The 25,069-nt window shown below is 40.6% G+C and overlaps 1 protein-coding gene across 2 annotated transcripts in view; it reads left to right on the top strand.

Annotated features, from left to right (window-relative positions):
• The window catches only part of LOC147175930 (neural-cadherin-like), a 138,872-nt gene that overhangs the window by 106,712 nt on the left and 7,091 nt on the right, over positions 1-25,069 (top strand). For both annotated transcript variants that reach the window (XM_086073599.1, XM_086073600.1), the window contains 8 exons: positions 431-558; positions 3,544-3,667; positions 7,280-7,469; positions 7,721-7,887; positions 10,708-10,972; positions 11,577-11,760; positions 16,464-16,714; positions 22,512-22,666. In XM_086073599.1, coding sequence (XP_085929725.1) covers positions 431-558; positions 3,544-3,667; positions 7,280-7,469; positions 7,721-7,887; positions 10,708-10,972; positions 11,577-11,760; positions 16,464-16,714; positions 22,512-22,666 — 1,464 coding nt within the window. The remainder of the gene's footprint in view (positions 1-430; positions 559-3,543; positions 3,668-7,279; positions 7,470-7,720; positions 7,888-10,707; positions 10,973-11,576; positions 11,761-16,463; positions 16,715-22,511; positions 22,667-25,069) is intronic.

Genomic DNA, 25,069 nt, shown 5'->3' on the forward strand with positions numbered 1-25,069 from the left:
TGCGTTTTATGCTTGCATTTTTGTGTTTTAATACATATAAATTAGTTTAAAGCTGCTCAATGTAGACATTTGCCCAAAAATATCTTTACAATATGCTTTTTATTTGACCATTTATAACTGAAACATCTTCTAATTAGCAGATTAACACTTTAGCTGTTCACAATGGGTACTTCTGCAAGCCTCTGGCCAAAAGTTTTAGAATTCGGGTACGAATTTCCCGCCCTCTGTCTGCGGATGTGATGTCATGCCCGCATTGTGTACGTGAAGAAGGTGCAGTTTCATTTTTCAACCACCCGCAGCAGTAGCGATTCAAAATTCAATTTCCTGCATTGAGCAGCTTTCAAGTGTGTGGGAGGGGTCAAAATTTAGAATTATACCGTTGCGGGTGCGTCTGTAACATGGAGTCCGCTGTACATGTGCCCATTTTAAGGAAGTGCGCTTTACTCTGGATCGATGCTCCACTGCAATTGTCATGGAGACAGAAGGTGTGGCTTCTTGGGCAATGACAGAGGATCGCTCCTCGTGTGAAATTCGAGGGACAACGCCAAACCGGGACAAGTAAGTTGCATAAAAAGTAGCATAAAAGACAGCATACGAGACAAATAAATAATTTACTCCCAATTCTGAAGAGAAGTGTCGTATAAATTCTTTATGAGCAGACCAGTAACAGATACATTCTTAACACTTATACAGTGGAAGAAAAGGTCCCAATCTTACAAACATACACTTTATTATAGCAATAAATAAATTACATATAAATCTATTCATCACATATATGTGTCCAATTTAGCAGCCTATTTATCTGGGCCTCAGGATTAAAGGGAAACCCATCAATTCCTCATAAACGCATTTGTGCCAACTGATAAACTATATTCATTGAATATACTTTTTTAAAATGTGATGCACCTGCCTGTGGCAATAATTCAACCTTAACAATCATCCAATCATTCATTTTCGGCACCGCTTATCCTCACCAGAGTTCCCATTAAAATTAAAATAATCGAAATGGGTGTTTAGAACTTTTTTTCCCTTTTGGCTTGTCCCATTTAGGGGTCACCACAGCATGTCATCCTTTTCCATGTAAGCCTATCTTCTGTGTCCTCTCTAACACCAACTGCCCTCATGTCTTCCTTCACTACATACTGTCTTATCAACATTCTCTTAAGGCTTCCTTTCACGTTATTGCCTGGCCTCATCACCTTTCAACCACTATATCACTGTTTCTCCTCTGGACATGTCTGGACATGTCCAAACCATTTGCGTTCACACTGCAACTCAATTCCGATTTTTTTTTCTCACACGTATCTGATTTGACAGCAGCCAACCAGGAACAAGTGTGAAAACAGTCCACCAACCAGGAGTGCGGGCGTTCGCACAGCTGAATCCGCATTATGTATGCAGACAAGACACATGAATCAAACTCCTAACACATCCGCAAAACGAGTCCAGTAGTCCATCAATCTGTAGCGAGCGTTGGCACAGCTAAATTTGCATATGACACTGATAAAAGTCGCTTGCCTCGGCTTGGCTGGCCAGGATAAAATGTTGCGAGTTGGGTTACTTCCGTGAACACCCCAACGTAACGTTGTTTTGGGTGTGCGTCACTCTCGACGTGTGCTTCTTGCGCATGTGAATCGCATCACGGGCGCGTTGCGTTCACATTTGTTTTTGTAATGTGAACAGTGCATAAAAAGATCGGATTTAACAAAAAATCTGAATTGGGCATCACACCCTGCAGTGTGACGTAGCCTAAGTGTACTCTCCCTAACTTTGTCCCCAAATCATCTAACCTTGGCTGTCCCTCTGATGAGCTAATTTCTAACCTTATACAACCGGTTTTAGTCATTTCTAAAGAAAACCTCCAGCTATGCTTCCTGTTGCCTCTGCAGTGCCACTATCTCTAATCCAACCGTACATAACGGCCGGCCTCACCACAATCATATAGACTTTCCCCTTTATACAAGCAGAGACTCTCCTATCATATAACACACACTTTCCTCCACCCATTCCAACCTGCTTGTCTCCATTTCTTCACCTCATTACCATACTCACCATTGCTTTGGACTGTTGACCCTTTGGGCTCTATATTCATAGACCGCACAAGTGTGCAGTAAAAAGTGCTGCATCTTTATTTCCGTGCCGACGCAAGCTTTGTTAAGCATGTTTGAGAATCTGGCAGATGGCTCTGTGTGGACCTTCCGGCGTACCAAGGCCGTTTAATTTCACATAGCTACACCCGGCGCACCTGATAATTAGTATAATGTGATTTTGGTGAATTTGATCGAGATTCGGGCAGATTGATTCTGAGGTATGTGGATATGTGTGGTGGATGTCATTGTATTTTATTTATAAATATGACAACAAATTTATGAACGACATCAAATCCTTTGAATCATTGTAGACATCAATACATCGAACATATTATTATTATTAATGCTGGGCGGCACCGTCGTTACATCAGCCCCTATTGACGGGTGCCCAACTTTCGGTGAGTGCTTTATGATGCACAGCCTCCCAAAAAACACATCGACTGAGAACCGACTGAAGCAGACGGTCCTTAACCTGTGTATTTTTACAAGGTTTCGCGTTATAAAGCACTCGCCGAAAAATGCGGAAGCACTCGCCTTAAGGTGGGCATCCGTCAATGACGGGATGATGTGACAACGATTTTGCCCAGCTCTGAATTATGATCATCTTTATCATATTTTGGGTACCCTCTCAATCGGCTTTCTCTTGCTCTACAAAGACACAATGCAACTCCTTCCGACCTTCTCTGAATATGTGATACTCTTTTTAGGCATGAGCTCACAAATATTCACTTCTGTCCTGAGTCTAAACTCCTCTACTCTTCCCCACAACTTTGTGGGGCTCATTAACTTGAGTCCTCAATACTTCCCACAACTCTGCACATCACCTTTATTCTTCAAAATGAGCACACACACACACACACACACACACACACACACCCCCACCCCCACACACACACACACACACACACACACACACACACACACATACACCCCCACACACACACACACACACACACTTTTCTGCCATTCTCCAGTCATAATCTCACACTCCAGAATTCTATTAAACACCTGGTCAAAAATGTCACTTCTCCTAGTGTGATTCCTGTGTATTCCTCCTTTGCAGTCGTTGCTTTTGTTCGTTCTTTAGAGTTTACATTCATCAAACATAAGGAAAAGTAGTAGTAGTAGTAATGATTTTCTAGCTTTTTATAAGGGATGCATGTAACAAAGGAATCATGCAGTCTGCTTTCATTTTCCTTCACGAGTTCTGTAAAATACCGTGGTATGTGGCAGTGTTGTCAGCTATTTTTCAAAATGAAACAGAACAGGAACAAAATGTGACCTTTGTTGTCAGGAAGCAGTAAAAGTGATGACAGGCTCAGCCAGTAAAGAATGAAACCATACATTTCAGTGTTGACAGCTCCTGTGGTTTTGCTGTTTGCAATGACTTTTCAAATTGCATTCTGTTCACGTGTGTATTGATATTTATTTATTTATTTATCTATTGTCCTAGGTATCTGAATGCAAGTCACGTGTTGCAACTCGGAGGGGTCAACATGAACATGTCGTATGAATACCCTCAGCTACAACACAATCACTACGTTGGATGTGTAAGAAACCTCCGTTTGGACAGCAAGGTAATGTAACAGTCACAGTGCTTTGTATTAATCCACACAGATGGTTTAGATGAAATATGGCTGCCTGCACTCTGTTTTTCTTTGCTGACTGGAATCATTGTTAGAGGAAATAAAGAAGGACTCAACTTGAATACTGTATATATTTAAACGTACTTTCAAGGTTGTGCTGCAGAAGAGAATGTTGATGACAATACTTTTACTTATGGAACAATATTACTCTTACAGTTTTGTCTTTGTCGTCAACAGGCAATGTAACAAACTGAACATTTTCACCAGAGGTGCGCTATAGACAGATACGAGAATTCCATGTTAAATTGCAATGTAAAAGTTGGCATTTGAATTATCAAAGACATTTCAATGTTTTTAAAAAGTCAAAAGTTAAACGTTAACGTGAAAACGTTACTTCATCGGCATAACGGGGATCAAACTCACGATTGCAAAATCCTCACCAGTTACAGCTAAGACCATTGACTCTACCACTCAGAGTCACAGTAGTTACCTATCAACAACAAACGGCATTCTGTAGCCAGAAGAAAAGTGAATTCTGCGTTTTCAGCAAAAACAAGAATTTAATATAATGTGTGCGAGCAAAGATGCATACTTACCTTTAAAATTACTTTGAAATCAATTGTTATTCCAATCTGAATTGTGCCATTTTTCAATGGTGCGGACTGCCTGTCTCATCAATCGAGAATGGGACCAGAAATGACGTGGGTTGACTTGGCTCATTGGGAAGGATTAATGGTAAAAAAAAATAATAATGCCATTGACTGGAACTCTGCACCCTACCTCGGTAATATCTTTTTGTATCATACAAAGACTTACTGTGCATGTCAAACATTTAACATTGTTGTCTGCGCCCTAAACTATAATTACATTATCATGTGAAACGCCAGAGATAAACAAATCAATTTGACTCTTTTATAACTGTATACTATTTAGCCTACTCAAGAATAAATTATATATCGAGACTGAAAATAAGCTTTATCGCATCACAGTATTTAAGGCAAAATTCGCAAAACTATTGAAAAACAAAACTGAGAATGAAAAGTCGCTCATTTTTCAGTATTCATTGCCTCTGTCATACTTACATACATATTTCAAGCATTGTATGTATATAGGCTACATAATATAGGCTAGGCTACATCTTATTTGTCATATATCTATTATAATATATTTGTTATTTTCTTTTTCATTTGCCCACTGTTGCCCTTTTCAAGGAGACTTAAAGGCAGGGTGGTGCCCTAGCACCCTGGTTTGTATACACTAGCCACCACTAGTTGTCCATTTGAGTCCAATTGTTTTAATAGGTCATTTATTTGGTTTCCTAAGCAATTCCACAGAGTTCCTTTATTGTGGGGGTCCCCAACTAAATTGGCAAGAGGTCCACTAACCCGATCAGCCCAATTGACCAGGGTCCTGACATGAAAAACACCCAACCCCAATAATTTCATTTTCTGCTTTTTTGTTCAATTAATTGATAAAAACAAAAAAATGTATTTCTTAAATAATTATTTGTCCAAATATTTATTTAATAAATTTCTTTTTTGAGTGCAAATATTAAATTTCTAAATCTTTCAAGGAAGGGTCCCATTAGCCTGTAAACCCAGACTCACTCTCGGGCGAGTGAGTCTGGTCAACCGTCCTACCAGTTGCATTTCTGAGGCGGGGCAAACCTGAGCTAACAGACAGTGGAATGAACCAATGAGCGAAGAGCGAAGTGACGTCAAAAAAGCAACTCGTTGTAGTCTTTTCTTTGTTTTCTGTGGAGTAAAAATCCAACATCCAGCCGAAGAGAGACAGTAGTAAATGACTTATGTCGTTGTTGCGCAAATTGACAAATTTGATTGGCCGGCCTGTTTTCGGCCGGAGCCGAATCGCTGTCCTATGGACGTCTGTCCAGACCCACTTTCTCTTTCAAGAAAGTGGGTGTGGCTTGCCAAGCTAGGTCCACATCCCTAGTTATGAATACAACAATTTTCACATTATTTCCTTTCAGCATTTCCTTTATGGCCAAATATATGTCCTCTCCTCTCGTATGTGTTTTCAAAGCTGTGATACCCAAAATGTCCTCAATAAATCTCCTCGTGATAGAATAGATCACAAGACATACACCAAAAGCTGAGGATTGTCACTTACATCAGTTGATTGATTGTTCATCCGCAGGTAACGCAATATACCGGGAACTTTGATGGCGCTGTCAAGGTGCACACATCTTCCGAGAGCAGCGCTGCTCGTTGTTGTCATTGTTGCTCGTTCCAAAGTTGCTCTCCTTTCTCTTCAAATAGCGTGTCTGCCATTGCTTCCAAACATTCCTCGACCATTCCGGAGTCAGTAAAAGGATTTTTGTGTTGTCCCCCCGCGCGCTGGTTAAAAAATCGTTTATCGGTAAAACTGGATATAGTTCCCCCCCAGCAGTACATATTCTTGGAGGTCCGGATGAAAGGGTCTCGGGGTCCGGATCTGGACCACGGTCCGCCATTCGGTGACCCCTGCTTTATTACCTCAATTTTAAAATGTAATGTAAATGTTTATCCAGTTTACACTTGCACCTTCTACATTCCAAATATGCTTGTTTAGAGGAAAGCAACTTTAACAAGTAATTAGAAGTGTATGTTTGTATGTTTAGGGTAACTTGACCAGTCTCTGTGCTTTTATCAATGCACTTTTTCAAAATAATATATTCTAACTCTATTTTCATTGCTCAATGTACCATTTCAAGCACGCCATGTGTGTGATGTGAGCCACAGAGCTCACTTGTAATCACAAGGCTTTAGCACAGTTCTGTGATGTGGACAATTACCCTGACTTTACAGAATCCTCAATTTGGAAATCGAAATTGCATTGACCTTAATGATATCATTTAAAGGGGAAGTTGTTTTTTTGTTCTATGCAAACCCACTAGTCTAAATATGGTATCCTGGTTAATATTGTGTTAGTGAAATATGAGTTAAGCAGCAAAATCCAGCCGTTTTTATCCATCTGCGGGGGTTGCCATTTTGCCACTTGTTGTCAACTAAAGATGACATCAATGTTGCTCAGGTCTCAGGTACCAACCAATCTCAGCTCAGCTTCAGAAAACAGGTGAGCTGTGATTGGTCATTGCCTGAGTCCTGAGCAACGTTGATGTCATCTTCAGTCGACGGCAAGTGACAAAATAGCCGCCCCTTGAGATGGATAAAAACGGTTGGAGTTTGCTTCATAACTTATATTCCACGAATGTAATATTAATCACAATGTCATGTTTAGACTAGTGAGGTCACATATAAGTTAACATATTATTGTCAAGAAATGTTTAAGGTTGACTTCCCCTTTAAGCCAATGCAGAAGTTAGAGGACATAAATTGATGGTAAAAGAAACAAGATTTACTTTAGTAATGGCAAATGTCTGTGCTTTAACGAGTGCAATCCCATTTCTTAAGTATGCAACAGATGCTGCTGCATGGACCACCGTAGGAACATCTACAAAATTAATTGCTTTACTATTTGTTGCAAAGCCAACCATTGGCTCTTGTCCATGTCGAAATACTCAGTTACTTAAATATTTAGAACTGTATTTATTCATTTAGTATTTTAAATTAATGTTTTATCCTGCTGCCCCCTTCTGCTCAGCTTTATGACCTCGGTTCTCCAGCTGAATCGGTAAACAGCGTGCCAGGCTGCTCTTTCATGGATGACCACTGCACCAACACAGGGGAACGACAACCTTCATCCTGTGGCAAGACGGGGCGCTGCGATGGCGAGTGGGGTCCTGCCAGCTGCCAGTGTGAATCAGGCTTTATTGGGCCACAGTGTGACCAGCGTAAGCCCTTTGATTTACTGTCAGTGATTGCTGAAGCTTTTGGGGAAAGCAGTGGGGTTAGGATGTTTAACCTCACAGCAAACAATCTTAAAAAGACCACTCTCCCCATTGTCACACCCTTGCCTTGCCTTGCCTTGCCTTGCCTTGCCTTGCACAAAGTGTTTTCAGCAGAAGCAGGCAATACTGTAATACTCTCACGTGCTTGACAGCTAAAATAATTGAACTTGCTTTGTGTGTTCCTGATGGACAAGCGGCTCCAGAGTTCTCCTTTGATGGACGTAGCCACGTTCAGTTCCAGCTGTTATGGTCCCTGCCCGCGAGACAGATAAGAGTCCAGGCTGGAATTCGAACACGAGCCTCCTTCGGCGTCATCCTCAGTTTGCTCTCCCATGAGCAGAGTGAATACCTCCGTTTAGAGGTGAGTCGCACTTGGGCCTTGTTTCTCCACCGTGATGGCTATGTCTTGTCTGTGTCCCATTAAATGATGATTGGAGCCCTAACAGTGATTGCTATGAATGCTTGTCAGGTTGAGAATGTAGTCTACTGAGAGGGCTGCTGATTGACACGTCAATTTTTTTTCCCCAGACAAAATAGGTCTGCCAATGTCACTATGGAAAGGGTTCTATTAAAAAAAATAAAAGATAAAAAAACACCACAACCTTTTTCATATTTTTCTCTCTCTGGTCAATGTTTCCAAAAGAAAGCATGTGCACTGGAATTGGAGGACAGAGTGCATGTGATTGAAGGTCACGTCTCGAGCAGTGCACTTGAAGGTTTTGACACTGTTCACTTCAAGTGATGAGCTCACATTGCCTGCCAAACCTCCTGTAGAGGGAGTCAGCTACCTTAACCGGCTCCAAGGAGTGGCCTACGAACACCACCCTCGAGTGTCAAAGGCAAAAATAATAGTTGTGTAAAAGTGCTTTGGTAAGGTAGTAATGCGCCATATAAATGTGGTCTACATACACTTTTTTCTGAATGACGCACTGCTGACAGGACATGAACATTATAAGTTTTTTTTTTTATATTCATGGCTTTCATCTCATTTCATGGCACGTCAAGTGCAAACAGCACATGGAGGTAAATGGCTGTCAGATGGTGTTTGGACTGTCACTTTTTTATAAAATCACAGGTCAGCTGCATGCAAGGAAACTGTTTCACTAAGGTTGAATTCTAAAACTACCCTGCGTTGAAAAGCATCTTGTCTTGGTACTGTTTAATGTTCTGGCCTCACGCCGTGTTCTTCTTTGAGACTTTACGCGACATAAGGAAAACATTGTTGTCCTCTTTCCCTTGTCGCTCTCCCTTAGTGACAGTAGAAGGAAGAGGTGAGCTTCTATAAAAGATTTGATGTGTGTCTACAGCAGCACACAGTAGCTTTTTCATCTTCACTTTTCTTTTAGAAATAGATATAATAAATGCTTTCTACCAAAGATACCAGAGGCTAGCAGCACATTTACTGTGAATATGTTTATGTCCAAGGATTATAGTTGTGCGTTTTTGTCATGACGGCTTTTTTACAAAAAAATTACATTTCTGGCCTCCATCATTAGAAAATTATAGGCATATATCGGTATGCAAACTGTTATAATTCCTACAATGTTTACCTGATTTGGATGCTGTTTAAGTGGAAGTCAACCTTAAACATTTATTGACAATAATATGTTATATGTGACCTCACTAGTCTAAACATCACATTCTGATTAATATTACATTTGTGGAATAAGTTTTATGAAGCAAAATCAGGCCTTTTATATTCATCTCAGGGGGTGGCCATTTTGCCACTTGCTGTCGAAAATGGTCGCCCCATGAGATAGATAAAAACGGCTGGATTTTGCTGCTTAACTCATAATCCACTAACACAATATTAACCAGAATTTAGACCAGTGGGGCTGCATAGAATATATTATTGTCAAAAAAATTTGGGGGGTTGACTTCCCTTTTAAATTAAAACTAAAGTTCTGCCATTAAAACACATCTTGTTTGTTTCAGTTCAAATCCATTGCGGTAGTGTTTAGAGCCAAAAAGATAATAATTGTGTGTGTCCATGTCCTGGGAATGAAGAGATCAAGTTACTTTACGTTATGCAAGAGATGAACTCATTTATGTATGATTACCATCAGGTAGACAAAATAATCATTCCTCTATATCTATTGGATTTTAAAATAACAAAAAAATATGTATACTGAAATACTGCTCTTATGTCATTTTAGTCACAAATGTACTCAGTTTGTAATATGGGCTTATATAGTTAAACAAATAGCTGATATATTTACAGGAAGCCATGACTTATTTTGTTGGATGAATGGCAACAGGTTGATACACAGGTACCTTTTGCCATCCAATTTAAGTGCCCTAATTTGTCATGCCTGTCCCTATTACTATAGAAATAAATAATGCTGTGAACATATACTTTCACTTTTAACCTACAATAACTATACGAGACATAAGTGATTTTTGTAAGAGTCTACACATACTTAACCAAAAACCTTGATCATAAATCTGAGATCCGAACCTTGAATTTGTGGATTACGTTATGTATGTATGTATTTATTTATTTATTTATTTCAACATTCTTTTGATTATTATGGACTTTGGTGCAGGATATTAGTACATGTGCTTGTGTGTCTCTAGGGGGATGTTTGAGATGTCCTGCTGAATGAGCAATAGTTAATGCAGGCTGGGCTGAATGTGAATTATCTTGCCCCACTGTTTCCAATTAAGATTTAGACATGTAGGAGCTGCAGTTATTGGAGCCCTTCATTGGTTGAGTCCATCGGGTTCACTCAGCCTTAACTGTTGAAGATAATTGTTGGCTTTTGTATACCTTCCCTTTGGGAGGACTCCTGCTTCTGCCATGCAGCAATCAACTGCAAAACTGAAGTATTCTTTTTTGCTACTGAAAGTTTGATTTCCATTTTGTTGGAAGTTTCAGTCTTTTTTTTTAACGACTTGGCCCAAAATGTGCATCTCCTTATTCTGCGTGGAAGCTGCCCTACATTTTATTATAGTGTCATGATCAAGTTGTGTTTGCCAGACTACACAGTGCAAAATGGCAGCAGTCCAAATCAGTGGAGAATTTGTGTCACCCATTTTTACAGTTTGGCTCACACAGACATACTGTAACTGAAAGCACATGATATTTTCTTGGATCAGGTCCAAAGCGTCACAAAACCAAACCAGAATTACATTTTTGATCCCAGTAATCTGGTGTTTACTGTACAATTGAATATCTCAGGTTGTTCAGGGATTGCTGGCCGTTTTCTACAATCTCGGAGATGGAGACTACAATTTGACACTGCCGTTCCATCAACTGGATGACGGCGAGTGGCACGAGTTGGAGTTGGATCGCTTCGGCCGAGAGTTCACCCTGCGCGTGGATGGAGGCGGAGGGCGTCGAGAGATAATGGCCTCTCCTGGGCGGAGTCAGGAGATCATTATTGACCCCTCTGTTGTGATGCTTGGAAACTCTTTCCCCTCCGGACACAACAGAAGCTTCCTTGGTAGGTGGACAATAATGGACTAATAAGAAGAGTTCAAAGTTCAGAAAAGTGATTCAGTGAACTAATTGTTGGCTAAATAGGATTATTGATGGCTAATCAATCATTGCGTTAGCAAGTCAATTTGTAGCGATTAACTGGTAACGTAACACAGATTACCCAGGGGAGTTGACTATACATCAAATTGAGGGACTCATTGATTGTGAAATGCTATTAGCCCTCCTGATGCCTTCCCGCTATATAGCTCAAAGTGATACTACAGTTTTAGGCCGATGAGCAAAAGTGAGTCGGTGGCCCTGATCTTTATTTAGATGATGTGTTCGACCTCATTTTACCCACAGACTGAAAAAAAATGCAGTAGAGACAATATCATCCCAAAAAAGTCAATGCTGACAGCTTAGCCTCAGGGCTGCTAGTGTGTTTGTGTACATGAGGGCATTAGTGCCCCTTGGTCCGCAGGTGTGTCATTGACTCAATTTTAGTTTGTTTATATTCGTTGTGTATTAGAGGTTACCTCCTTGCCAGGAATTAATCTTGTTCAGATAAGAGTTTTCTTGAGGTATGTTGTCTGATTGTGTATTTGTTGCACTTCACTTCTCCTTTACAGGCTGCATGCGAGACCTGAGACTTAGTGGTCGATCAATTTCCCTCGACAGGGAACAGCCTTCAGAGGGCCTTCAGGTGGTCTCTTCTCAGGGGGTCTCCCTTGGCTGCTTTTCAGATGCCTGCAGGAAACATCCCTGCTCCCCTCCCCTAGTCTGTGTAGACCTCTGGAGGCAACATGAGTGCAGGTACTGTGAATTTGAAGAATAGTAAACAGCCCTTGAAGTAGCACATGCGGGCATGTTCTTTATACTATTGTGGTACGCTTGTAACCACATTTTCAACCAACAATATACACAAAACACACAGACCTCAGCCCATAACATTACTAAACAACAGCTGTCAGACCTCAGCCATCACCAAGCTGTTGTTTACTTCTTTTCATTATGTATCAGTGTTTGAGAGCAGAATTGTTGAACAGTCATTGATTTCCGTGAATAGGGCATGGTATCATGGACAAAACCCAGAGGTCGCCTCCTTGCAACTTTCAATAGGCGACAAGCAACTATGGTATGTAACTAAGTTATCCAGTTATCGCGAGTACCGATACCTTAAAAAAAGGCCAGGTATCAGCCCAATACCTGGTATCAGTACTTGCCCATCCCTAATAATGAGTAAAATAAATTGAATTATAATAAAAATCTAGGGCGGCACGGTGGCTGACTGATTAGCATGTCCACCTCCCAGTGCAGAGGACGTGAGATCGAGTCCGGGCTTCGGCCTTCCTGGGTGGAGTTTGCGTGTTCTCCCCATGCTTGCGTGGGTTTTCTCCGGGTACTCCGGTTTCCTCCCACATTCCAAAGACATGCATGTTAGGTTAATTGAACTCTCCAAGTTGTCCATAGGTGTGCTTGTGAGTGTGAATGGTTGTTTGTCTCTGTGTGCCCTGCGATTGGCTGGCAACCAGTTCAGGGTGTACACTGCCTACTGCCCGAAGCCAGCTGGGATAGGCTCCAGCACCCCGCGACCCTTGTGAGGACAAGCGGTTAAGAAAATGGATGGATGGATAGATAAAATATATTAAATTAAATTAAACACTACCCCCTGGTACTTGGTGGTGGTAAGTTGACCCTTTCATGAAGCTGCACAGGGTCACCATTGGGGTGGCGTGGCTCAGTGGTAAAGTGGTCGTCTCCCAACCCAGAGGTTGTGGGTTTGATCCCATGCCTTTGTGACCACGTGGTAGTATCCTTTAGCAAGATACTGAACCCCCAGTTGCATCATCAGTAGGTGAATGAGTAGTTGAATGTAAAGCGCTTTGAGGGCCTTGCAAGGTGGAAAGCGCTATATAAATGAAGCGCCATTTACCAAAATAATAAAAACACATACAGTATGAGGATATTGTCACTCGAAGAGACAGATAGAAACAAAGGAGTTCTGACACAAAATAGTTTATTTTGTTGTTGATCTCACAAAGAAGCAGCAGTTCTCACTGTATTGGCACTGGCAGCACGTTAAAACACAGCAAAAAAAACTGCGAGTGACTTTACACGATATCCCGATGTCCGAATTGTGTGACTATAGCACAGCCTCGGGGCACAAGGCGCTGAAAGCAAGCAGGGGGCAGAGGTGGAAAATATTCAAAAGGTTTTTGTATGAATATAATGAAAGACTACTACTGAGAAGCCAATCTTCCTTTTCACCTTTTTTTCAGAAAGTGAACAATTGACTCACTTTCAGGAGCATATATATAACAATTTAGCGAATGTTTAGCTTTTGCCAGGTTTTTCAACACCATAGATTTGAAAGATTGTTATGACCCTTACAAAATTCAATTAAACAAAACAACTGAGACAGTCATCCAATTAACATGACCATATATGTCGTTTTGAAATGTGTCTAATTACGGCCAAGTGTTACGTATTGTAATTTAGTGACCGCTATCGGCCATGTAAATAGTGAAAAATTTAGTAAAGTTAACCATAAGTTTAGTTACTGGGACTCGAATCCGACCTCACTAAGCCTCTTACTGACCCCAACCATTGGTCCCGGTGACAATGAATATACATGTCAACACTAAAAAACACTAAAATAATTACAGGCCTGTTAGCTCAGTAAGATAGACGTTCGTCAGACGACCCGGGTTCGAGTCCCATTAATCCTCTGAGGCTTAAATTAAACTTTAGTAACAGGAAAAAATGTATATTTGGTGAAAATTATCATATGGAGTAGTAGTATACAATTCAGAATTTTTTTTGGTGCAACCTTCACATACAATGCATTCTGGGATGTTGTAGATTTACAACATTGGCCCAGTGTGGTAAAAACGCTGAAGGCTGAATATGGTATGAAAACACTAATTATATTTGCATAGCAGGTTTCAATATAATGTTACAAAATGCTTTACAGAGGCAGAATAACAACAAAAACAACTTGGTGAGTAAAAAAAATTGAAAACAATAAAGTACAACAGTAGGAGGCAGGGACAGCACATGTTAGAGGCTTTGGAGATAAAGTCAGAGAGGCCAGACTGAGATGGTTTGGACATGTCCAGAAGAGAGATAGTGAGTATATTGGTAGAAGGATGCTGAGTTTCCAAATGCCAGGCAGGAGTGTGTGGCGTGAGAGCAGAGGATGCAGAAAACAGGGTTAGATGGAGGCAACTGATTCGCTGTGGCGACCCCTGAACGGAAAAGCCCAAAGGTAAAGAAGAAAGTACAATAGTAGGAACACAATTACTATAATAACAATGACTTTTGATCCCCTTGCATCAAACTATAATACCAATAATGCTACACCGACATCACAAATCCTAATTGAAAAGGACATGTCTGAATGTCACTTCTTCGCGTGGTAGTCCAAGAAACAATTTTTGTCCTTTGTAAAGCACAAAAATACTTCACATTTGCGTGTAGCCATTCTTGCGCAGTCTGCATCGTCAATGTTTATCAGCATCAATGGGAAAATGTTCGAATCAGTCTAGTCCAGATGTGGGCGCACTTGGCCCTCGGGGGCCAGAGCCCCGCAGGTTTTGGATGTTTCCCTTCTCCAACACACCTGATATATGATCCGCTCATCAGCAAGCTCTGCATAAACCTGATAATGATCTGTTGATTGGATCTGTTGATCAGCTGCGTTGGAGCAGGGGAAACATCCCAAACCTGCAGACTCAGGCCCTCGAGGAACGAGTTTGCTCACTATGATTATTGTTACTATTACTATTATTACTTTTGATCAAATCTGCCTCTGATAGTGTGTAACATCATTCCAAATTATTAAATTTTCCATAGGATATACCATCAATGACACCTCAAAGTAATAAGCAAACACTGGTGATAGGAAAATAACCTTAGTATTGATTGTTGCTCAAAATATAGGCAAACTAGTAGATTAAGCATATGGCATCCATTGGTACATGTCCGGGCACACGTTACAAATCTGCAACAATGAAATACAGCGGTAAAACCTAGAGGAGATAAAACCTACAAATTGGCATATACTCTATCTCTATATTCTTCTGAGTCATCTTATGCAGAAATGGTTTCAAAATAAAGTAGAGTGGTAGTGATGCTTACATGAAATTGATGCCTAGAAAATCCATTTCAGTGAAGCCAAGAAGGCAGACATTTTGAAAGTGAGAGAGCTTGCCATCTAGTAAGCTACTGGGAAACTGTTTGTTGCTAATGCACAACAAAGGTCTGCAGAGGTACTTTTGAGTAAAAAAAAAAATGTATGTGGATTAATTAGGTGGTTGGCAATTAGTTGTTTCAAATATGCAACGCCTGCCTTTACATGGCCGATAGAGGTAGTAAGACTTGGTCGTATTTTGGTGCATGGTAAAATGACCATAAATGGTCATTTATTGTTGCATGTTCTTTTTGAGACTCTCTCTACGTTCTGGTTTATCTTTTGTTGTTATTTTCCTTTGTCTGTGTGCTTTAGGTCATTATCGGTCTGTATTCACAAGGGTCATCCTATCAGTTTTGCAACATTTAGCAGAAGTCGATACTGGAGTAGCCCAATACACTTCAGTATTGAGCCAGTGCTTTTTTTTTTTAAGATGTTTTCTATTAAGTTCTAATCTCTCCTTTGTGTTCTTAAGCCTTGCCAGTAGTTTGCACCTTGTAGTAAACGTTGAATATTTACATTCATGAAAGCGTCTCTCGATTACTGACTTTGACAATGATATATCTACCTCTTTAAAAATGTTCTTGAACTGACTTGATGTGTACTCACCACGGAGAAAAATATGCAATCATACACTTTATTTGTTGCTGAGCTTGCGGATCCATTTCTTCTTTTTAGATTGAATTGTTTGTGCGTGCAAGGTTTGTTTTGCTTTTCTTGCTTACTGATGGCTTTCTTCATCATCTCATGTTGTAGAAATGTTACCTCCCCAGCCCCAATGCACAGTTACCAAATGCAAATAAATTCAAAACTTCAAACTTCAACTTCTTCAAAATTATGACACAACACGGCAGACATTATGCAGGTCATTAAACTCGTCAACTGTAAGCTTTCTTCTACGGGCCTACAAATTATTGTAGTGTTCAATGGTTACAATTATGACTGATCGGAAACATGGTCTCACAAAACAATAATTAAAAAAATGCTCAGATGGTTTAATACTATATTACCTTCGAACCAGTGGCCTCTGGCAAATGGAGGGCGCAGGGGCAACTGCTCCACCACTCAGGTGAGTCACCTTGAAAAGATTGAAATGGGAGTTTGGGGTTTTAAAAATTGCTTTCAAGATTTAATTGTAGCCTCTGTTCATTACACCCACACGCCACACACTGAGAATGATTGTCAAAAATGGCCATGCGATGCATGAAAGTGTCTATTTGTTATAAAGAATACAGTACATTTGACCCCAAATTGTACGGATGTAATTATCAGTTCTGTATAATTGATCTTATAGTCATCAACTTTTCATTTTCTCTCTAAACAGGTGCCCTCCAGGTCACATCACTAAGGAGAGCTCTTCAGGCAAAGCGTGCATCTACACACTGTGCGCCAGCCGCCCGTGTCGCTATGGCACTTGCGTGGCGCATTCACCCTCACGCTACACGTGCCAATGTAAAGAAGGATACCGTGGACGGCACTGCGAGGTGACGCTCGCCTTGTTCCATAATGAAGATGGCAATAGCCTGAGCCTGAGTTCCATGTTTGCCATCAGCATCTGTGTGATGGCCTTTCTAGGTAGCTATGTTGACTATGTGCTCTTCTACTTGTGGTGACGCTTCATTTTCTCTTCATCTGTCTTATTTTGTCATTTTGACATGCTTTTGTTTGCCTTCTCATCCTTAACCATCATTTTGGTTTGTCTCTTTCTTTGTTAATATAATGCTGCTATCCAAAACATGTAGTGTTGATTTGCCATTCCTACGTGTGTGTGTTAAGTGTGAGTATGTCATTACAGTTTGCACACATGCAGCAGTATTTGCCAAATTAAGATGCCGCCATTTAAAGTAAGGGGGAAGATTGAGCAAATTGCATTGCACGTCTTAATTTGTGAATGACAGGAAAGTCCTAAAAGTCTCTAGTGAATCAGCAAGCTACTTTATATGTTTTTTCTATATTTCTCCTCTCTGCTGTGTCCGCTGTCACTTCCAATGTTACACTCTGGATTCAAAAGTCATTTTCACTCACAGCCTTACCTTTCATCTGTCCAAATCATTTTATAGCCAAGCGTTGCCTCATTCACTTATCCTGGAGTTTTTTTTTGGGGGGGGGGGGGGGGGGGTCTTTCAATGCTAGTCCTGTGTGTGTGGGTATGGGTGTGTGTGTGCGTGCGTGCGTGCGTGCATGCCTGCCTGCCTGCGTGCGCGCGCGTGCGGTCTTGTTTTTGTTGCATAGTGGGGCCAACATTCCAGGATTACACAGTTGTGGGGCCTACCCGTTTATGTGGGGCCATTTTGCTGGGCCCCACAAGTTTAGACCTCTTTTTGAAGGTCAAAACTTGGTTTTAGAGTTTAGGTTTGAATTGGGTTATGGTTGAGGTTAGGGTAAGGAATAGGAGTAGGGGTAGGCAATCATTTTTGATAGGTTGGGGTTAGGGGAAGAGGCTAGGAAATGCATTATGTCAATGAGATGGCCCCACAAAGATAGTAAAACAAACCTGTGTGTGCGCGCGTGTGTATATATATACTTATAATTTATTTATTTTAACTACCATTTTCTCCTGATGCTGAGTCATCAGTTGATCATTTCATTTCATTTGTGAAGTCTGACAAACTGTATAGATGCTCAACAGTTGCTTTTAAAAAGTAACATTAAGCCATTTTAAAATACAATAATACAATAACATTGATATATGTTCAAATAAATTCCAGAGTACAATAATCGATTGATTTATTGTGAGATATTATATCGTCAGATATTGTCAGCGTGAATGAGTTAGTACATGTTTAATAAAAAAGTTTTTTTTTAAGTGGCTTATTTTTTTGCTGTGGGGTTCAAATTATTTTTTAAATAAATTATGAATGGCAATTGTAACCTCCAGATACTGTGTAAAAGACATGTCATTTTTATTTACTTGCAAATGTGTGCAATAAACTTTGCAAATCCTAATTCAGAGGCCCAAAAAGTTGAACATATGTATTGGTTTTGTGTAGACAGAAATTTGTAGTGGTTGTTATTTGTGTGTGTTTAGTTTTAGCTGTTTGTAGTACGTAGTACTGTTTTGGGTTGACACAATAATGGAAGGTTTAAATTGAGAGCTTTATGATTTTGTATTGGCTGAGGAGCTTCAATTGACAATTTATAGTGAAGTCCAAATGCACCTGTAGCAGTAGAAGTAAGGTTGTTGAAATCGATATTGCAAATTATTTTACTTGCAAATTAGAGCTTTTTTTCCCATTGCTCAACACCCTGAAATCGTATTTGTCTTGTGGTAAAATAATACACATTTACTGTAGTGACTGAAATTCCCCTCACTTGCAATGGGCCAACAAAGGTACACAGTCCACTAGTGAAAACAATCTAATAAAAGTGATGCTGGATGGCCTCGTAACTTGTGTACAATCTTGAAAGATTTGCATTATATAACCAACCACATCCGCTGCTGTTGCCTTTTTAAATATGTATGCGCTGATGCCCCAGTAGCACACATAGCACTTAAAAAGACAAACTAACACTTTTGGTCATGGTTAAGTTAATTCCGGACGTCTTTGGGGATATGTCTGGTCCTCATAAAAGTAGAAGGGCAAACGTGTGTGAGTGCCTTGAATGCTGTTGCTCTCACTAGTCTCTGTAGGGCCGCCATGTTGTTTATGAGCCTTAGTGTCACAGACAGGCTTGTAAAACGCTTGGCCAGCTCGGTACACGGCCCCTGCCTCCATAACAGACTCTCCTACAGGGCATATGGCTTGTGTTGGGACTCTTATTGCCGTACTTGAAAGTGAAACGTATAAAGCAGACCTCAACATATGATAATGGATTCTAATCATGTTCCACCTAAAGTAGGCTGAGACAGTGGCATGCAGAGAAGTCGTTCATATGAGCAGCTAGCACCGACCGGTGCAGAATATAATTCATTAAAAAAAAGTAGTCCTTTGTGACTATTTCATTTCCACACCTTTTAATAAGGCAAGCTGAATAAATATAGTCCCAGAATTAAAGCATAAAGATGGAGACCTTTTACATCATGAAGCGTCCTGGTAGGGGGGGAAATGAAATGAATAATGATTGTTGCGTTGTAAAGTATGTACCTTTTTCATGACCAGCCTTGTCACAGCAGAAAACCCAGCAGTACATAAGGTGCTCACATCCAGTACACACTCGACTAACTTGGTGCTAAATTAAAGGGGGACTCCTGCTCTGCCTCAGTGAGCATTAAAAGTTAAAATGATCATCCATTATTAAACTTTACATAAGGCATCACAGATGGACTGGAGTGTGAATTCGGCGTGTGCTATTGACTGAGTCAGGCTTATGTCTGAATGGCCAAGCCTCATTAGTCCGTCGTCAAATCTGCCCATTTGTAAGCGAAGAGTGGGACAAATTAAGTTCCCATATGGGCTATGGATCATGTAAAGTGTCTGCTTTATCCCCTGAAACTAAATGATGTTTTTCCAACACTTACCCATCTCTCACCTGTCCCGTTTCCTTCAGTTTCCTCATCAATTTTCCTCCGTCCTCTCTAAGTCCTCTGATTTTTCATGCTGTCTCGGTGCTCTCTACTCCTAATTAACCTCAGACTTGCAGTTCCAGCCAACGGGGTCAAGTGTTGTGATCAAGACGTTGTGGTTATTTTTTTGCCCACTCATCCATAATGCACAAAGCAGTGCAGGCTGTGGTAGCGCATAGACGGCAGCAACATTACAGATGGATGGATGGCTGCGGTGTTTCTGTCCTCCCAGAGTGATTATTGATCACGCCGTACACGTCCTTCACATCTCACCCTGGAGTGGTGGGTGTAGACATAAGCTAACGGCAAAAAGTGTCCAAATGTTACACGACAAGCACCTCTGCATTGCGCATGAAGCATATGATTTTTTTTTTTAGGAGGAGCACGGCTGAAGTCTCAGTGGCACTCGTCAGGATTGTGATATTTTCGTGATGTTATCTGGGCCCACTCAGACAACGAGCGCACAATCCAGCCTAGAGGAGTCAATTGGAAGTCACACTAAATAACCAAAGAGCTACCAGTTTGACAGACACTTCTAAAATAACTCAAAATCACCTTTTATTATGTTAATATTATTAATGTAACCACACCAGAATACAACAGCTCGCTAACGCGCATAGCTTACCAAGACATAAGGCTGTGTTGCCTTCATGGCCCATCCAGACCACAGGAAATTACCCAACCAACAACCCATCCACAAGGGCTGCTACAATAATTGATTACTGTTAAAAAAAAAATATATATATATATATATATATGACATATGACCCCTTAGCTGTCCAACAACATGCCTGACATTCCTAGGAATTCACAATGTCTCATCACTGGTGATCTATTTTCAGGGTTGGGAGGGTTACTTTTCAAATGTATTCCATTACAGTTACAAGTTAACTGCTAAAAATGTAGTTAGTAACGCAGTCCAAGTGCCATGATATTAATGTAACGATTACTTTGGATTACTTTTGGATTACTCCAATACCAAGTATGCTCATGAAGTCCAAATAAAAATAAATATCACCACAATTTATATTTCTATACAGTGCGCTCTTGCTATTTGCAGGTGATAGGGACCCGGGCAGCCTACCAATAGCAAAAATTATTGTATAATTGGCAACCATTTAAATGCATGTACAGGATTGATTGATTGGTTGATTGATTGATTGATTGATGATCATATGCTGTTTTTGAACTGTCATTGAAAGCAACCACACCTCATGGATGGATGGATGGGTGGATGGATGGATGGATGGATGATGGATGGATGGATGGATGGATGGATGGATGGATGGATGGATGGATGGATAGATAGATAGATAGATAGATAGATAGATAGATAGATAGATGGATAGATAGATAGATAGATAGATAGATAGATAGATAGATAGATAGATAGACAGACAGACAGACAGACAGACAGACAGACAGAAGCCATATTTTCTATGGTGAATTGGTGGGAGGGATATTTGTTCAGAAGATGTAACGCACATAATGTTGTAGCGGCAGCTAGCAAGAAGCTCAGCGTAGCATGCCGCATGATCGGCTCTCAGATGAAACTTTTTCTTTGTTAAAGATAAATCGGTCCTTCAGCAAGCCAAGTATGTTCCAAACCGTAATTAGGCTACCGGTCGGCACTTACTTCCTCCTTTCGTCCGTGAACCCTTTTAAACAGGCCTTGTGCCCCACACGACGTTTTTTCTCTCTCACTCTCTTTCTCGCTCGCCCGCTCTCTCTCTCTCTTGCTCTCTCTTTCTTGCTTGCTCTCATCGTAGGAATTGTAATCCCTCAAAATAATCCCCATTTTTAATAAATGTATCTGTAATCTGATTTTCCCCTGTACTGTAACGGAATACAGTTACATTGTTTTTGTAATCTGATTACGTTCTATTTTGTAGAACAGGCATGCAGGCTACTCATGTGGTCCTTGGGGGCTACCTGGTGTCGATTTTAATTATAACGTTTCTGTGTGGTGGCTTGCCTGTACGTATGGCCCCAAATAGTTGCTGATGTGTTCTTCTCTTTTGAAGCGATGACTGTACATTGGAACTCCAGACTAATGTGATTACCCCGCATTTCTCTGACGACTTCCAATTAAAACGACATCTCGCACGCTAGAAACGGTTCCCATCTGAGCGTAGGAGATTAAATAAAAAACGAGGGCAGGTAGAGGCCAGAGAAGTACTAAAAAAACAGAGCACTGCCTTACTTAATGAGTAATGAATTGGCGAGGGAAGTACCAACGCAACTACAGAAGAAACATTGAGAAAAAGACAAGTGTCAGTGTTAACTAGCAACATATATAGTGAGGAAAGAAAAAGGAAGAGAAAATGGGTGCGATTAATTGACTTTAAAGGTCACTCCACCATGTTGTATAATTCAGCACACTATTGCTTTGATTGATATGTATGCTTCAGGACCTTTCCGCGCTGGGCTTTGGCAGGATTCCACTGTGTGCTCTCAGCCGAGCCAGCGAGGCTTTGACTTAAAGCAGCGACGGGTAAAGATTCAGTCAAAGGCCCACTGGGACCTGCGGTCTTTGATAAGGCACGGAACATATAGGTAAACGGGTGCGAGGGCCGCTCTGCCTGTGTTCCATTAGCATGTCCTACCTGTACAATCAGAATAACTAATCGGGCTGATTACATCCTGAAAAATGTCAGCCACGCTGCCATGTTGTGTCTGCTTTTTAAAAACCATCACATTGTGTGAGAAATACACACTTTTCATTCATTATGTGTCGCTTCATTCAACTCTTTCCACTCATGTAGTACATTTCATTTATACCTTCATCTAACATACTTCCTGGATGACTCTGGTGGAGGAAGGGAGGGGTGTAACCCAAAGTTAACACACTTTCTGGCAACCCCTCAGTGTTGATGCTGGGCCTCTTTGTGTACTCGTGCTGGAGGAGGCACAAGGGTGTGAAAGAGGGCGTGTACCACGTGTCGGCGCACCACGGCGAGTGGGAGGACATCCGAGAGAATGTGCTCAACTACGACGAGGAAGGAGGAGGGGAGCAGGACCAGGTAGTAAGCTTTATAAATATCCATTATTGTTTATATATGTTTTCTTTATAGGCATACTCAGTTTTGAGTAGACAGGGCCAGCAAGGCTTTGTCTGGTGGCCTAAACACAATCAATAGTAATGAACTACATTTGCAACATGACAACAGTCTTTTCCACAGATTACAATCTTGCACGTCCATCTATACAGCTCCGACGCTGGCCATGTCCTCAGCGATGTTGTCGTTCCATTTCCACCGAGGTCTCCCTCTATTTCTCTTTCCAGGCGGCTTCATCTTCATCACTGGCTTTCCAACATAATCTTCCTCTCTTCTTAGCACATGACCGAACCATATCACCCTCGATTTTCTGCATCTTACGCTAATGTTCTCCACTCCAAGGGTCTCTCGTACTTTCTCATTTTGTATCTTATTTCGTCTGGTCCAACCGCACGCCGATATGCACATTTTCATCTCAGCTACCTCAACACGACTCCATCATTCCAGGCTGCACCACCATTTTGTAGATCTTTCCTTTCACTTTAGTCGGCACTTTCCTATAACACAGCACTCCCGTCATCTTTTTTTCCGATTTCTCCATCACAATTCTATACTTCTATTTATGTCTCTGCCCGATGTGGCACTGCTGGTCAACATACTCCCTAGGTACTTAAACTTTCGCACCTTGGGTACCTGAGCATCCCATAGTTGTATATTCACAGCTTCATTACCATCTATGCACAGATTTTTGTCCTAGATATCTTCATCCCTCTGCTCTCCAGCGCATCTCTCCACTTCTCCAGGTCTTCTCCTAATAATTCTTGATTGGTTGCACAAAGTACCACATCTTATTTGTTAAGGTATTAAGAGGCAGATTAAATAGAGTAAATCGTTGCTGCTAGCCCAGGCACTAAATGCATGGCCCACTACTGGCCAGTCTATAAAACTAAAACCACTCAAATAAATAATAATAACATATTGTTACACCTACGGGAAAACCATGGCCATCTAAAACTGCCGCCTACACTCCGTAGTGAGAGCTGAAGTTACTGGCGGCCATCTTGCATTGCCACTCGCTAAGCGCACCTAACTCAAATACAGACTGACTTTTCACGTTATTTTCTTTTTGCCACGGTATGTGGTGCACGGTTGTTCCAATAAGCCTGAGACAAGCTCTACATGTATATGTCATCGGTAAGACTGTGATTATAAGTTTACTCTCATAAGGTACTACGTACTCAAAGATTTGTCTGCATCATGTTGTCAAAATCATGATGAATAAAATTAAAGCAAAGCCCTTTAGGAAATTTTTTTTGCCAATTGTTTCTATTTTCACAACAATAGGAGACTGTTGCAGTGAAATGTAAATCTAACCTCTGCAATGATTGACTTCGCGTGGCTCTCGATACTCCATACAGGCATCCTGCGCACTAATAAGAAGTTATCGTAACGGTGGCAACGCAAGATGGCTGTCCTCTGGCCTCAGCCGCAAGAGGCCACCATTTTTACCACCACCATATTTTTCCACGTCTGTAGGGGAAAATCCTCACAAGCACATAGATGATTAAAAAAATAAAAAAATATGTTAGGCCTGATCAAAATTCACATTTGAGCTTACCTCAAATACTGGCCTGCACCCTAATTGATGAAATGCTTCTTCAATAAGTCAGCTGGGGAATTGTGCATCAACACATCAATTATGCCTCTTACATGGTAAATAAATAGGATGACGATAATGATTCTTATTTTGAAACAAACCAAATATTTTTCCATAAGGTGATTGCCATTAGTACATTTACAATTCTTGATACCAACATGTCTGGCTTTGCTAACTCTATTGCTAAATAGAATGGCAGTCTTCCAGTTGTTTTAAAGTGACATTTAGTAGGATGTTGTATGCAACTTCCATGAAAGTCTATTTTACATTATGTGGAAAAGTGTATTTGAGGAAAAATTAGCCTCGTGTCACTTCTGTGCATGCTTTGCATTTGTTTCGTACATCTATTTTTTTCACCCTCCACAGAGCTTGGTGCTTTTCTTTGCTTATGTTTATTTTTTACGTACGGTACTTTTTTTTTATTAGTTACCCACAGCCTACCTCAAGTCTGCCTGTTTATTTCTGCGTTTTTTACGTTGACTTAACATATATTAGAATCTATAGTTTAAATTCAAGATCACTATCTATTTTAAGATAATTGAATTATTATTATTATTATTGTTATGTGTTATTATGTTTTTCTTATTATTTTTCCAAGCACTGTACAAGACCTTCGCCTTCTCCTAAAAACACAAGCTACTTTCCACACTTGAATAAATACTTGCTGCACTAAATGGAAAAGATCTTGTATTGATGATCAATTATTTTATGAACATGTACCACTAATGGATGTGATGTATTTTTCCAGATGTCGAGGCATTTTTGCCCCA

Source organism: Leptonotus elevatus, chromosome 4, assembly GCF_054856555.1.
Source record: "Leptonotus elevatus isolate MCC_2025b chromosome 4, RoL_Lele_1.0, whole genome shotgun sequence".
NCBI classification, from domain to species: Eukaryota; Metazoa; Chordata; class Actinopteri; order Syngnathiformes; family Syngnathidae; genus Leptonotus; species Leptonotus elevatus.